The 15868-nt window shown below is 37.3% G+C and overlaps 2 protein-coding genes across 3 annotated transcripts in view; one reads left to right on the top strand and one right to left on the bottom strand.

Annotated features, from left to right (window-relative positions):
• Positions 1–1156: 1156 nt before the first annotated feature.
• Positions 1157–6885, bottom strand: LOC114054220 (coiled-coil-helix-coiled-coil-helix domain-containing protein 7-like). 2 transcript variants are annotated; one of them, XM_027877392.1, is made up of 6 exons: positions 6779–6885; positions 6112–6303; positions 5926–5994; positions 3380–3452; positions 1955–2053; positions 1157–1278 (listed from the first exon to the last, which is right to left on the bottom strand). In XM_027877392.1, exons 4-6 carry the CDS (start codon positions 3431–3433, stop codon positions 1174–1176), a joined length of 258 nt encoding a protein of 85 aa, XP_027733193.1. In that variant the 5' UTR covers positions 3434–3452; positions 5926–5994; positions 6112–6303; positions 6779–6885; the 3' UTR covers positions 1157–1173. The 2 variants fall into 2 exon arrangements, with proteins under 2 accessions (XP_027733193.1, XP_027733192.1); XM_027877391.1 differs by lacking the exon at positions 5926–5994.
• Positions 6886–7544: 659 nt separating this feature from the next.
• LOC114054248 (zinc finger protein PLAG1) overlaps positions 7545–15868 on the top strand; it is a 69461-nt gene continuing 61137 nt past the window's right edge. The window contains exon 1 of the mRNA XM_027877425.1: positions 7545–7596. The gene's annotated coding sequence lies outside the window, so the exon portion shown is untranslated. The remainder of the gene's footprint in view (positions 7597–15868) is intronic.

The raw sequence follows: 15868 nt of genomic DNA, 5'->3' as shown, positions 1-15868 counted from the left end.
GACACCCTCATTTCCCACATCTGTAAAATGGCAACGGGGGAGGGGAAGAAAAAGGAAAAGAAAAAAAAAAGAGCAGATTCAAAATCATTTACTCAATGTCACTCAGTAGGATGGAAAACGGGCAGGGTGGAATTTATCAGTCATATAACTTCACCATCTAAATTGTTTTCTCTCCTGGATCCTTGTTTAATAATTTTCTTAACTAAGGCTAACAGGGAGGATTAAAAGTGGGAAAAGAATGTGTTAAACTGAGTTAGCAAAGTTAGGTGGGACTGGAGGAGGGAAGCCTTTAACTTCTCCATCCTGCCTACAATGCCAACAGCAAATAAACAACGTGTGAGTGGCTGTGTACCAAACTTCTTTCAATGTGATTTTGTCTGAGAAAAAAAAAGGATCAGAAGAGAAAAGCTAATAGTAATTGTCATACTAGATAGACTGTGGTGATGTTATCTGGATTATCTTATTAAGACAAAAAGAGATGTCTTTATTGAAGTGATTCTTGTTGAGGTCCAAGTTCAACTAGGCAGTCTGTGTGGTATCTTTCCAATTCAGATTCTGAGATTACTTTCAGATGCAGCATGGGAGAGTAAATTGAACATCAAATGACCAAGGTTAGAATCCCTTAATACATAAATGATTTCCAACAAGTTTCCACTTCTTAGTTTTAGTTTCTTAATCTGTAAAATAGAACATTTACTACTCATAGTACCAACTTCGAAGGGTTTTGGAAGACCAAAATGTTAAATATAAAGCACTATTATAAATGCAAGATATTGAATTTATAAATACATGTATAATTACATAGTATGTCATTAGTAACAACAGAATTACCCCTTGAAACATTAACCAAGTTATTTTCAATCTGACATATTTGCAGGAGCTAGAAATAGTTAAAAGTATTTACCCCTAACTCTGGGTACAAAATACTACATTCTTTGTCCTCTGTAACATAAGGTGCAGTTGTACCAGGTCTGTGTTAGTTAAAAGAAAAAAATAGTTAAGAGAAGACACTATGGAGGAGCTGGGGGTGAGGAGGAGGATAGGGAGAGAGAAGAGGGAAGATAAATTGTTTGGAAATAATGTTGGTATAAAAATCAAAATGTATCAAATGTATTTTAAAAGATCTGCTCCAAAACATCAAGTCAAAGAAACAATATTATTGCATATAAGCCTTTAATAGGGCATCTTTCCCATTGCTCCCAAGATTTTTTCTCTTTCTGCAGCTGTGGGCATAGGTGGTTTAACTCCATTTCGTCGTCTTTCCATCATAATGGCATTCTAAATATAAGCAAACAAAAATCAAAGTTAATTTTATATTTATTTTAACTTTACTCCATTACTTAAAAAAAAAAACCCAAACAACAATTTTTTCCCCCAAAAGCAAACTTTTAAAAAACACATCCAAGTTTCAAAGGTCAAGTTAAAACAAAACAAAAAAACAAGCCAGGAAAAAATGCACCCCTTAATAATAAAAAATGTTGTTAAGTGATGTTGGCAGTTATCAGTGGTGGGGATAGGAGGAAGAGGAGGAGGAGGAGGTAGAGGTCTTTCCCTTAAGTTTTACACATGGGAAAAATTTAACAACAGTAAGCTTCTAAGAGAAACTAGCTATTTTAGCAGTAGTTCCAGTGTCTTATGGTAAGGCTGTCTTTCATAAAAACATGTCTCTGAGTAGGAGACATTGTACCTTTGTTTGACACAACAAAGCTAGTAAATTTGAATAGGAAAAATAAGTTAACCTATCATGCTTGTATACCAGAAATGGAAATGGCAAAGTTGAAAATAACTGCTAAGCACCTGCAACTTTCTGGGCTCTCTTTGCACGGAAAGTCACAATTAACAGTAGACCTGGTGTGATTTCCCTACATCTCATCTTTCAAATTGGTATTTCAGCCATAGCTAATCTAATGCTTAAATGACCATTTCAAATATAATTTGGTTTATTTCTACTTACCCAAAATTTCCTGCAGTTTTTGTACTTCAAGAAGCAAGTGGTACACATTTCCCTGTCATAATTATTTTCATCCATACATCTGGTAGAAGCATCTGATTCCTTTAACATGCAAAACATGCAATATTTAATGATGGAAAGATAAAACTAGTCCATTTTGGAAGCCATTTCGGAACACTCATGGACAAAATTTTGGTTTAATATTTTCCAATTCAATGTGTCTAAGAAAAAAATTTAGCTTCACACTTCATTTCTCCCTTGTCTCTTATCTTAGGGTATCTCTTGACACCCTATCTGTAGGGGTTAGGAAATTCTAACCAGGATACAGATGATCTTGAGCCAAATTAACTTTAAGAAAGCCTAGAATTACACCTAATTCACCAAAATGTCTTTCCATCAGACTATTAAATGCCATATACTAAGTAAGCAATTTTTTAAAAAGAAATTAAATTCTACTTCAAATATAAGTCAGGAAAAAAAGAGCTATGTGAATTTTAAGGAGTATACCTAACACTTGGGAACCAAGTTTAAGTAGTCTGAACTGAACCAGAAGTAGACTGGATAACTCAAAACATCAAAGCGAAAATGTGTGAATTTCAGTTAGTCAACTATAGAACGATATGAATAGCATGATTATCTGCTTTCATAAGCATAAGAAAACATGTTCTTTCCAAACAGGCTCTTTTAATTATAACAAAGCTATTAAGAACTATTTTAACACATGAAAGGATCTAAGTTTACATGCCATCAAATTTTAAAGTGAATATATATACATACAAGAGAATGCCTCAAGGATTGAGTGGTATGGTTTTCATTGGCATAAGTTTCAGATGACTGTATTACTGGGTGGGGGGGGAGAGAAACCCATGAGTAAGTGTTGCTCGTCATACCCAACAAATGCCAATAAAATTTTTGAAATACAGCTTCACATTTTGTTTATGCTATATCTTTTAGAAAATACTTTAGTTTTAAGAAATTAGTTCTATTATAAGATAACTCTGTTGTTAGGTTGCCTCAAGGACAGCACTGAATGGGGTAATAGGAAAAGAACTTAAATTCCAATGTCAGTTTTTAAAAAGGCATACCTTCCAACTTTCCACATAAGTAATAAAAACTACATTTGGTCTAAGATTTTTCTCTGACATTATATATTTGTGTCTAGTTATCAAGTGATAACAAAATGGTTTGATGTATAAATGTGTATACAATATACAAAAGTGTACGAAAATAAGTGGGTGCTCAATAAATATTTTGATAGGATAAATTGTGAACATTTAAAATATTCTATGAAGTAAGGATGCAATGGCTGAGAATTTTTTAAAAGTTTATTCAATAATTACAAAAACACAGAAATTTTAAGTCACAAAATTGGGGCTTATTCTTCCAACCCAAAAATCTATGAAAAGTTAAACAAAAAAGCAATCCTACCGACAAACAAGGATTTACATCAGGGTCTCTAAGTCTCTTCGTAACAAGAGGCATCCTAATCTTCCTACTGCAGCTAAAAGTTAGAAAGAAAGGTTATTTATATAGGTTTTTTAAAGCCTCACAATTGCCTGAAACATTTAAGATCATATTACTCTGAAAAACTTCAATTAAGTTTTACAATTAGAAACAGGTACTTTACATGTTTTGCCCCACACTCATAGTTGCTAATAGTCATTTAAATTTTGTCCAAATCTACTTTGAGAAGTAGCCAGACTGCTCAAGTGCATGTGTGTTTATCTTTACCTCCATATGTATACAATATAGTTACATATAACTATATGTACTATATCTAACTATATGTAGTTTTATATACACAGTAACTAAATATATAACTGATTAGTTCATATTAAGCAATTAAATATTTAAGGGTGGCTCTGTTAATTTAATGAAGTATGAACTAGTTAAAACCCAATTAAGTTCAATTCAAGTGTGTGTAAATTGGGTGGAGGGGAAGAAAAGGTGGCAAGAAGGATCAAAGAATGATATGGAATGTTAAGTGCTGTTATGTGACTTAAGTGATGTAGACTAATCCCCACTTTGTAGTTTCAGAAGTTAGAAGTATGGAAACAAAAAAGAGATGTAAGGCAATCACAATCTTCAAAAATACTGTGTCACCTAATTCCTACTTCATCACAAATCATACTAGTTAATTGAGGCTGTCCTTAGATAAAAGGCTTCCATCAGGGAATGATACTGAGGAATATTAGCCAATATATTTATAGCACTTTAAAGTTGAAAAGTGCTTTATATATGTTCTCATTTGAGCCTCACAATAACCCTATGAGGTATTCAGGTATCATTCTGTTTTATAGTTGAGAAAACTGAGGTTTAAAGAAATTAAATTAACAGATAGACTCCATCAAGGGCAAGTTAAGCATCAAAGGCAGAATTTGAAACCAGGTCATCTTGACTCCTAAGTCCAACACTATATATATCCACTACACTTGCCTCTCTCTGGTACAATAACTAAGGCCTACCTCAGAAAAAGTCATTATAAAAGAAGTACTGTGTGATACCTTCACTAATGCCGCCTCTGACACATAATGGCTGTGATGCTGGGCAAAGCACTTAATCTCAGTGTTCTAGACAACTGTCAAGCTTTAATTTGCGGAGAAGTTGATAACCTGCATTGATTGTTTTGTTTTTCAATGAAATTATCCTTATAGGTATATTGTGCAGTGACCTTCTAAACCATCCCAAAGTAGCAGTTTTCATAGGAATTAAGTTTCTTCCTTGATTAGATTCTTATGAAATATTTTTTTCAGAAGCCTTTCATGAAGTTTAAGCATGTTCTACTGCTGATTTCTACTCTTACTTATCAAATACTACCTAAAGGAGATGGAGAGAAATTCATTAAAGGTGGTAGCACAACCTACTAAATTAAGATGATTATGCAGTTAACTGTGAATTTAAAAATTACAGTTGTAACTGTTATGATTCAATTTTCACATCCCCAAAGAGAAACACTTGTCTTTGTTTTGACAAACAGTACAACTAGGCTTTTTTTTGGGGGGGGAGTGGGTGGGTTTGGGGGAGGCTGGGGGGAAGAAGAAAAAACTGATTCTGGGGGACGGTATATAAGATTGTATACATAAGGGGGTATCCAGGCTAAATTTCTTATGTGGGCATAGGAGATGTCTAAAGAATTTAAGAAAAAAGTTTAGTCCCTTCAGCTTTAACTAGTGTCACTGGGGCTACTCAATAAAAGTATAGTTAATTCATTTTCAACATTTAGAAAATGCGGATGAGGACTCTCTAAAGATGTCAAAAATGCTCACTGAACAAGATAAAAATGTAATTGGGAAATATTTAACAAAATAAACAAAAGCACAATAAAAGACATATAACACTAAAACTAAGTCAATGTGTGGCCTGCAGGGATCCTTATGTGTGGCTCGATGGCCCTGGTTCTTCTTGAGTCTGATACCACTGTTCTAGACATAAGTCCTAAGTAGAAGTCAACAGTCATTCAAGTTAATAACTGTTAAGTGTCAACAACTAGAAGTTTCTTTTCTTCCTAAGCACATTTTTACATCACCCTATTTTTCCTTGTACAAGGACAGTCAAAGTGCTACGAAATGATTTTTTTCCTATTCACTCAAAACACTGGTGCTTACCTATAAGAAATATATACCTTGTTTTCAGTTTACTGTTTAATCAGATACCTACTGGAACTCAAGTGGCTAATATGACTTGAAAGTAGGCAACAACTAGGAAGGATTTAAGGGTCTATTACTAAGCCTGTGAGAGAGACGTGAGTGGTTTATCAATAGAAAGACCTGCTCCCTTTCCCCTTCAGTATTTATACTCTGTGACCCTATTATCAAAAGTGCCTAAGTTTTTCAAGGTTACTATACCCCAAGCACAAACTATCTTCCAATAAAAATCATTCGAGTTCAAATCAAAGTCCATTTAGACTAAGGAAGTAGTTAGGTGGAGGACTGGATACAGAGAATAGAATGAACATGACAAAGGTCTTGAGATACCTGGTCCACTTTCTGAAGGTGAAAAGAAGCTTTCTACAGTGGTTCTGGATGGTGTCTGTTCCTTGGACACTGAAGGATCAGCAAGAGCCCTCCTGTAAGGGGTCAGTGGGTGGGGGGGAGCAGCAGACTGCTTGGGCTTTTCCTCCCCTCCCTCCCATCACCTCGAGGAAAAACTCTGAAACCTACCCAGGCAGTTCTCAAGTTATTATTCCTTGGTATTACTCCCCTAACAGCTGCTCTCCTCTCGGCACCTGATTTGCTTTGGTTCGGGAAGGGGTCGGCATAGCAGAGAGTCCGTTTGTACCCATCAACCAGCCTGACCGCTGCCAGTGTTCGGGGGGCCCCGGAGGACCGACGGCTCCAGCCACTAACCGAGGCCTGAAAAACAAAATCAAGGCATTCCACACCGGGTCGCGGGTCACGCGAGGGGGCTGCGGCTTCTGGGGGAGTGGGTGACTGTGACCTCTGACCCCGGGGAGGGCCAGGATCTTCTCACCAGCAAAGCTCCCCCCACCCCTCCCTTAAGAGGGAGCGCCGAATGGAGGGTAGTGCAAACAAGGAGGTGAAAAGTGGGGGGGGAGTAAGTTTGCCCCCCTGCACACCCACACACCCCCCGGTGGGGAGGAGAGATCACCTTCCCCGTCCCGGTACAAATGGTGAAGCTGCTTCCCCGACCTGAGAGTCAGTGAGGAGGAGGAGACACAGACATGACTAGGCCTGGAACACGCTGTTCCGGCCCGAGGAGACTGCGGGGGCCCCGGCTCAGGCTGCAGGACCGAGAGGCAAGGGTGGGGGAAAGGACCAAGTACATGCTCGCTCCGGTTACCCCAGAGGAAGAAGGGAACCCACTTACCTCTCACCGCGGCTACCCCAGCATCCAGGCCGTCTCCAGCTCCAAACACGTCAATGGCTCACGCAGCAGCGCCTTATGTAGCACGCAGCCTAACTCGCTGCCCCTTCTCCCCCCGGTTGCCCCCTTGTCCAATCGGTTCTCACATTCATGTGACTGACAACCGGGCCGACCACTCGAAGACTTCGATCCAGCCGGCCCCTCCCCACCCCCAGCTCGCGAGGAGGCGGGAGGGAGGGAGGAGGAGAGAGGGGGGGAGAAGCCCGCGAGGTATCCGCCTCCCTTTCTATTTCCCCCTCCCCCACGCTCCCCCCAACCTCAGCTCTGCGCCCACCCCTTAACACCAGCTGTAAGACTGACGTCCGCGTTCACCAATCGCCTTGCCAGAGCTGGGCCCGAGGCCGGCAGCGACGCCCAATAGCCAGGCCCGGCGGCGGAGGGTGGCGGTGATGGAGTGGAGGGGAGGAGGGAGGATGAAGGGGGGAGAGGAGGGCGGGCGCGAAGGGGGGAGGCCGGAGAGGGGCGGGCCATCAGGGAGGCGGCGGCCCGAGCGGGCCGGGGGAGGCGGTGGCGGCGGCGGCGGCGGCGGCGGCGGCAGCGGCGGCGGCGGCGGTGGGCGCGACGTCGGCTGCGGCTGCGGCTGCTGCAAGTTGGGCTGCAGGGGCAGCGCATACACTACAATGGCTGCTGGAAAGAGGCGAAAGGAAACAATTTCCAGGCCCGCCGCGTCCAGCCCGAAATATGAGAAAAAAATTATTAGAAATTCGGCGGGCGGTGTAAAGGCGGCGGACGGGCCGGAGGGAGGATGTTAAAGCCCCGCGGTGAGTTCTCCCGGGGTCCGGGGCGGGCGGAGAGGCGTTTAGCGGGGGAAATATCAGGGTTATTTAAATTATGGGACGAGCTGAGGGGGCAGAGGAGCAGCAGCAGCAGCCGCCGCCGGAGCAGGAGCAGCCGCCGCAGCAGCAGCAGCAGCAGGAGGAGCAGGAGGAGGAGGAGGAGGAGGAGGAGGAAAAGTTTGTGCTCCTCGCAGCCCCTGCTCGGGACCCCAGAGAGAGCAAAATAAAATGAAAAAAATAAAATAAAATAAAGTCATTGGAAAGGGCAGCGAAGAGCCCCAGCTCCCGCTCCTGCCGGGGCCGGAGGCGACGCGTCCCGGGGACCAAAAGGTGAAGTCGGTGGGAAAAAAAAAAAGAAACTTTTTTTTCCCCCTTTTCTGAAGGGTTTGGAAAGTTTGAAAAGTTTTTTTTTCTTCGCCTCCTCCTCCTCCTCCTCCTCTCCTCCTCCTCTCCTCCTCCTCCTCCTCCTCTTCTCTGGTGCTGTGAATATTGTGACAGCAGCAGCGGCAGCAGCGAGAGCGGAAGACATTAGAGACCCGAAAAATCAGGGAAAAATTAATATAAATTCAGTTTTGAGAGTAAACACTCCGCATTTTCCACCAAAACATCCCCGGGGAAAGTCGCTTCCCAAGGGCCCCGGCGGAAACCCGCAGTCGGCAATATTTGGGGGGCACTTTGAGTGACTTGGGGTAACTTTGCCCCTTTTTCACCAGAGGTTTTTCTTTCCAGAGAAATGAATTTGTTTTTCCCCTTTCCCCAGGTAGGAAAGTTGGGGTTGGGGTGTTTTATTTGCTTGGGGGGAGGTGTGAGCCCTGGAAGGGGGGTTGCATTGGGGGGGTAGGGGGAGGGGGGGTGTTAAATGAAAGCAGGAGATCTGCAGAGAGCAGGGACAGCTTGTTGTCAGTATCATAAACAACCAAAATGGAGGGAGAACTCAGGCATATAACCAAATAAAAATTTTTAAAAAATCACAAAAAATTCCTAAAACCCCGGGATGCTCCCCCTTTTCTCGCTAAAGGTAAAAGTATCCACCGCGTTTCCCCTCAGGTCCATTTTGACTTTGCAGGGACCAAGGAGTTAATATTTATTTATTTTTTTAAAACTTTCGAAGGGCAAAAGCCTTTTATAACTCACAACCGACAATGAGAAAACGTGAAAATCCGATGCAAGAGAAGGAGGGAGAGGGAGGGGGGAGGTGGTAGTGCAGAAACTGCTAAACTTATTGGTAATGTGGACTGATCTGAGATAAGATAAATGCTGCATTTGCTATTTTATAACTCCCTTTTCGTGATCTTTGCGTGAGTTTTGGGAGTAAAAGAAGGGATGTCTTTATAATGTCACTTTCTTCGTACAGTGGGTACGTGTGATTAAAAGAATAAACCTTTCCGGCTGTAAATTGTATTTTCGTTGCCTTTACGTTTCAGGTTTTGTTAGTGGCTCCCTCCTTTATTAAACTGAACTCTATAGTAGTCAGGGGTAGAGGTGATGTTGCACAGGGAGGACAGAGAGTAAGCTAAGTGCACCTTTTGGGGAGGGCTGAGGAGTTTTTCGGTTTCTCTTTTCCTGACACCTTTGTTTCACCTGTTCCTCTTAAGTAAAGAATGTAAGTTGAAGTTTTCTCGTTTTATGTATATAAAAGGATGATGCCTCTTGCATCACATTGAAGTTAATGGGAAAGTGCTGCTGATGTTGGTTCCACGTGGGATCAGGGACAGAACAGGGCATGTTAAAGAGACAGCTTCTCTTTTCTTATAGTTATCATCACCTATGCAGAAGCTGTCTCTGGACCTAAGGAGCCAAAGGTGCTTGGGGGGGAGTAGTATGGGGGGGGCAAAAGGGGGGGGGGAGCCTTTTCTTTATATTACAGAAGTACATTCAGCTTTGGGAGAGATGGAATGGAATGGAGTAAAAAACTTTATAAGAGGGATGAATGTGTAGATTTGTTTGCATCCAAGCATTCCTTTTGTGTAACAAGTCCTCACAGGAACTTTTTGTGTTAGATTACTTTGCTTTGGAAACTGATTTTGGAAGGAATTCTGGAGAAATGGAAATACTTTAAGGTATATAGTACAATAATAGCATAGCACAATTTGAAGTTATGAATCCCATGCAATGAGATCAAAGGGCTCTGTTGGTCACTAATGGGATTTTATAGCCATTTTATAAAAACTTTAAAATAAATAATAGTCACTTTGCCTTATGGTAGATGGTGGGCTTCTTGTTGAATATTGTAAAAAGTTTGGTTCTTGGTTGGGGGGGTGGGGTGGGACTTAAACATTTGAGCAATGTCCATTCCTGTGAAAGTATGTATGAACTGTGGATAGGCTTACATATATATATTCACTCTAGAAAGGTTGTACCATACATACTTCTCCTATGGCTCTGAGCCTTTGTTTTTAAAATCCCAAGAACAATTACATTGTATGTTTTGATATATTTATTTGTCTTATTAACTGCTAAATGTTTACCTGTTGTGAGCTGTATCATCTGCCCTCAAGGGTTTGTTTTCCATTAGTTTAAAAATCTGTAATGTGTTAGTGATGATCTGTTTGAAAGTATGTACAATCTATAAGAAATTACTTGCACTGCATTTTCCACAGGTGTATGCAGGCTTCTGAAAGAAATCCTAGTTTTTCTTTTATATTTAATTCTTAATGAAAGTAACTTAAATACTAAGTGGTTCTTTTCCTAGATAAGAGAGCTGAGTTTTTAGGCTTCCTGTGCAAATCACCTTTCCTGCTGTACAAACATGATGCTTTTTGTAGTCAACTGTATGTTAACCTGTGTTCAGAACTGATCTCTTAACTTTGCCACTTCTCTAAAATGTCTATAACTACACTACACTAGATTAGTTGACTATCAACTTGTGCTTTCTGATTTTGGAAGCAGTTAGAATTTTTTTTAAAAAACTCACTTTAAAACATTAAATCACATTAGCTACTCGTAAGTAAATACTAAGAAAATAATTAATCTACTAATATGAAAAATTGAAGTTGAATTTTAATAACTAGTCTCTACTTTCAGAGATCTAATAATGTTATCAATAAAGCCTTACTGGACTTCAGTTTTCATATGCCTTTTCTTCAGTAAAAGCCAATGTTACCATTGCCTTAGAATAGGCAGAAATGCATTATATGTTTAAAAGAAAGGAAACAGTACTTGAATAAACCAGAAAGTGACAACAAGAAATCAGTTTTCTGTAAAAGTGAATGAAAAGCATTTCCTCCAACACTAAATAGGTCATTGAACTGTTCAGGTTACTTGGAAACTTCATGTTATCATTAGTTTTTTTGTCAATTTAAATAAAAGCAATAGTACTGTGATTCCCTTTTACCCCTGCTCCCCAAATAGTGTGGGTTTGAATGTGTGTTTCACACAACTGGCTACTGTCTGAATTAGAAAATACTACCAGTGTGTACTAATATGGAATTAGTAATTCCTAGGGGAGTTCTCTTTTGATAGAGCACAATATTTTATCTAATTTGAATTTGCCTTTTTTTTAAGCTTTTTCTATGTACCAGAAATATTACCTGTTGAACATCCCTCTCCCCCAGTTGCTGCTAAAGTCTGATAGCTACCCACTCAGATATTCTGAGGATGATGTGTAAATCAAACCTTCCTCCCCACCCCCCAGTTAGGGGTTAAGAATGCTTTTACAGACTAATATCTTATATAAAATGTTCCTAATCTCACTAATATAAAGTTAGTGAGAGTTCTAGGAAGAATTTAGTTCTTCTATTTCAAAAGAAAGAGATTCAAGAGTTATTACTGATAACATTCCCAGAATAGATCTTCTCAAAGTGTTTTAAACTCTTTAAATGTATTTCAGCCAATTAAGATAGTGAATTTCTGTTTATTGATATTCATTCTTAACTTTAGTTAAAAATTAAGATTATTGATTTTGTTACTTATTATCAAAGTCTACCTTTTGAGCATTTCATGGAATCTTGATTGCTGCAGTGGATATTTTGGTTCATTAAATTTTCTGTAAAAGATGAGTTTGCTTTTTAAGGATTAAACTGTTTCTTGCTTAATTAAACTTAATGTTTTATCTTTTATCAGACACTTTAAAAGACTTAACTATCACATAGGTAAGCTACCTTTGAAGTCCTACCTATGCAATCAAAGTGATAGTGCCAGCTTGGAGGGTTTAATATGTTTTTATTTAGATCTTTTTCATTCAGTAAATGAAGCTGTCAAAATGTGTAGGCTAATAAAGTGGATGATTTCACTTGTATGGCTTCATTTACATTGCCTAGGCTTTTATAGTTTTTCTAATAGGTCTCTGCATGTATTTAATCTGGTGAAATCTAAAGCTTTTCTCTTTGTACTGATACTATCTTAGATTCTTAGTTAAGTTCTTTGAGTAAAAGAAGAGTTTCTGTGGAAGTCTAGAACAAATGAATCTGTTCATCAAAGTGTAGGATAGAGGAAAGGTAAAAGACATCAGGGCTATAAATCCTCCCTTGAAACATTTTTATGTTTTAAGTATCTTTGATAAAATATTTGAACACTTTTTCAGAATAATAGTTGGTATTCAGATCTGTACAAAAGTGAACATTTAGATTTCTTAAAATTTTAATGCAAACAGAAATTAACAGAGTAGGCACCATATTTAACCAATTAGTGAATGTTTAGGTAGCCTTAAAAAAGTATTTACAAATAAGTTAAGTATGATGGTAAGGTACATCTGTATTGATGAACTGTAAGCTAAGTATGATTTTACAGTTCTCATGTAGGGTTCCTTTCATGCTTTGGACTAAGAAACCATCTTGTTGGTAAAAATTTTACCTTTTAAAAATCTATCATTATCACACACAAGCATTTTCAAATGCTTGTCACAGATTCTTCAAACCTGAATACAGTATATCAATATTTTAAATTTATGACAGACTAGCATCAAGTTAATTTGTAAATTAAATTTATCATCAAAGGAAGTAAAGTTTTGACTTGATTTGAATTTAAACTAAAATTTCATATTATAATAATTTTCCATAGTTATTATTGTTTAGTTATCAGTGATTGAGGCCATGAAAAGCTTTCATATATGAAGACTTAGTAGAGTTTGTTATAGCCCCATATTTGAAATTTTCCTTTTAAATGGATTGGCCTACTGCCTAGTATTTTGCATTTTTACTAAATGTGTACACCTGTCGCTACTTCTTCTTTACAGGGTAATATTGGCAAGAATATGGTGGTGTGGAACTACCAAGAGCACTTTGGTGTTTTTGTTTTCTACTTCTGTATGTGGTGTTGAATTTGATGTTGAGTTGGGAGGGGGGTCTCCTTCACTTTTTTTTCGCTTATGATGCATTATAAAACATTCTTAGGAGAGAGAAGGAATGTTATGTCTCTTAAAAAAATTGAAGTGGTGTGATACTATTCACAGAGGATGGGGCTCTTCTCAGAATACATTTAAATTGTTAGTATTTAAATAGTCCCTGGATATCTTGTAAACAGAGTTACTGCAGGATCATGGTATTAAAACTAACCACAGTGTGTGTTGGGAATTTGAGATGACTACCTAAGAAATGTGTGTGCATACTTGCACATTGAGTGAGCGAACTTATGCAATTATATCTTAGGTTAACAGAATAGGCAGTTTTGCCTGAAACATTTCCCTATACCTTGTATTACCTTTTCTAGGTTAATATTTTTCTTAATCTTGAAAAACAAGTATTTCTAAAAATTAGAGAGTGTCCAAAAGCAAATAAATTTTTTTTATTCCATTTTTAAGACCAAATTTTTAACGAATAAAAATGTATACATGTATGACCATAACTGAGGGCTAAAATGCACGAAATAGATGAGAAGCTCATAGGTAGATAAGGATTTTGAAATAAAATAATAATTATGGTGAGTTTAAAATTTGATCTATGCAAATTCAAGACCAATAACTACATAGCCAAATGTTTAGATATACGAAAAATAGGTGACCAAGAAAAGGGGGAACTTAAATGTGTTTTGCCATAGATTCCAGAGAGTCTGCTTTTTAAATATGACCTTCCAAGTACCATTCTTAAAGAAGGCTATTTTTTCCATAATCACATTAAAAGAAGTTACATTTTGAGAATTATTTATAGTGATTATTTGGGTAAATTTCTTTCAAAAAGAAAACAGTGTATTCTATGTTATTTTAAATGTAGGATTATTTGAAATTGTGGCCGGCTGAAGTGTACTAAGATCCTTCTAGTTTTATTATTTTCATCATCAGAAACTATTGACAATAGCAAATTTTTTAATATTACCTACAGTTCATCTGATAGTCCAGAATTTGCTTTTTGATTAATGAAACCAGGACAAAGCTACTTTAACCATAAACAACTTGTCCCCTGGACCCTATGGGACAAATTTGATCATTCCTTACAGACCTAATATAATCTGAAAGATGTAATGGTGGCTATCATTTCCAGAGTGCATTCTCTGTACACAAGGGTATGCTGTGGATTAAAAGAATTACTGCTTCATCTTAAGCATTAAGCTATTTCTTACTTAAAGAAGAATATAATTTTGTTAGTGTTTAGTATTAGATTTTTTTATTTTACTAGAAAATATTTTGAGAGGAAGAGAGGCATTGTAATTAAAGGGGGATGGAATCTAACAAATCTTCACTTTTAATCACTGTCAATCAAGATTCTGTGTCTGGTTAATTTCTTCATTTCTTCTGAGAGGTACATATTTTAATCACAAATATTTTACTTATATTTTACATGCTATTATTTGAGTTACATACTTTATTGATTATTTAGGATTAACTAATAGTCAATCTCCGAATATAGGTGTAGGTATTAAATGACTGAAGGAAAGAGCTGCCATGTAAACTTGACATCCTTTGGTCTAGAGCTGTTCAATCAATGTCTGTTAAAAAGGTACAGTCATTCGTTTTGATTAAAATTTGGGGAGATTCTAAAATAAAAAGTTAGAAAAAAGGGAATTAACTACTCTAGCTAAAATATCAAATGTAGGTGTTGGTAAAAAGTTCCTTTAGTTCATTGGAAGATAATTTAAACAATGTTTTTTCATTGTTCTTAGGAAACTTTCAGTAAACTGAACCATTGAACTTTGAGTAGCTCAAATGTGGCCGATGAAAATAGGTGACAGTTTGGTATAAATCTATTGGGTTTTCTCGGTTACTTAACTTTTTTCTTTAGTGTCTTAATACTGGGATGGATAGAGAACAATTGCTTCTGAATATATCCTAATAGAAAGATATAAGTAATGAATTAGGTTATAATCAGCTTTAGAAAAAGAAATAAAAATATTTTGTGGAATAAGACTGTGCCTTTTTATATACACCACTTTAGTATAATTTGTTAGTATTTTTTTTTTACAAATAAATTGAGAAATTATATATTTCTGTAAAGTAAAGTACTTTGATCTGGGAAGACTTCTCCCTAATTTAGATAAGACAGTCTTTTCTTGATGTAAGCTTGTGAATAAAGATGACTTTGAACAATGCTTGTAATCATAATCAACATTATCAGGTTGAATTTGATTATCCTAAACTTTTAAAATACAGTGTTTCCTAGAACTTTAAAAAAATGGATTTTTATGCTTTTTTAAACTTTGTTCATTTAAAAGTTTTTCTCAGTTTATCCATATTTTTAGGCTTCCTCAAGCATTAATAATATTTAAGAGGAAAAAAAACAATTCTGGAAATTTATAGGGTTTCATACTAGATTAAAATAAGGCTGTAGAATAAAATAGGAAAGTAAATTGCACCAGCGTGCTGGGAGCTGTCCCAGAAGTCATGAGTTGGAGGAGGGTGAAAAGGTCTGAGAAAGAAGCAGCTTGCCAATGGTTAGTGCAGGAACCTATCTCACTGTGATGCCCAAAATGTTTTTTCTTTTTCTCCAGAAAGTGTTTTTGAGATCTTCAGAGTTATCTGAGTATATACATAAAATAATATGCAGGTCAAGTTTAGCTTAATTAAATTTATTTCATTATACTTTAGGAAAATTTTGCCTTTCAATAATAACAGCAACCTAGTATAGGTGCATGTGAATTAAATCATTTAAGATAAATTGGTTTTTGGTCTAATTTACAATATATTTTTAACAAGTAATAGAATTAATTGGAAGTAGAAAATGAGTTTTAAATTTTCAGCTGGACATCATGATCAGTTGTTTTAAAACAAAAGAAAAATAAATTAAATGAATTATTTTTCTTTGAATCTGTTTTTGTTTATTCCCTGAAGTTTATAAAAACGGTTAATATTTAGAAAGAAGGAAGGCCTTCAAGTAGCAGATATTATAAG

The sequence above is a fragment of the Vombatus ursinus genome, unplaced genomic scaffold (genome assembly GCF_900497805.2).
Source record: "Vombatus ursinus unplaced genomic scaffold, bare-nosed wombat genome assembly UNPS02014812.1, whole genome shotgun sequence".
Lineage (NCBI taxonomy): Eukaryota > Metazoa > Chordata > Mammalia > Diprotodontia > Vombatidae > Vombatus > Vombatus ursinus.
Note: the sequence above shows the minus strand (reverse complement) of the source record. Positions and strands in the feature narration are given on the sequence as shown.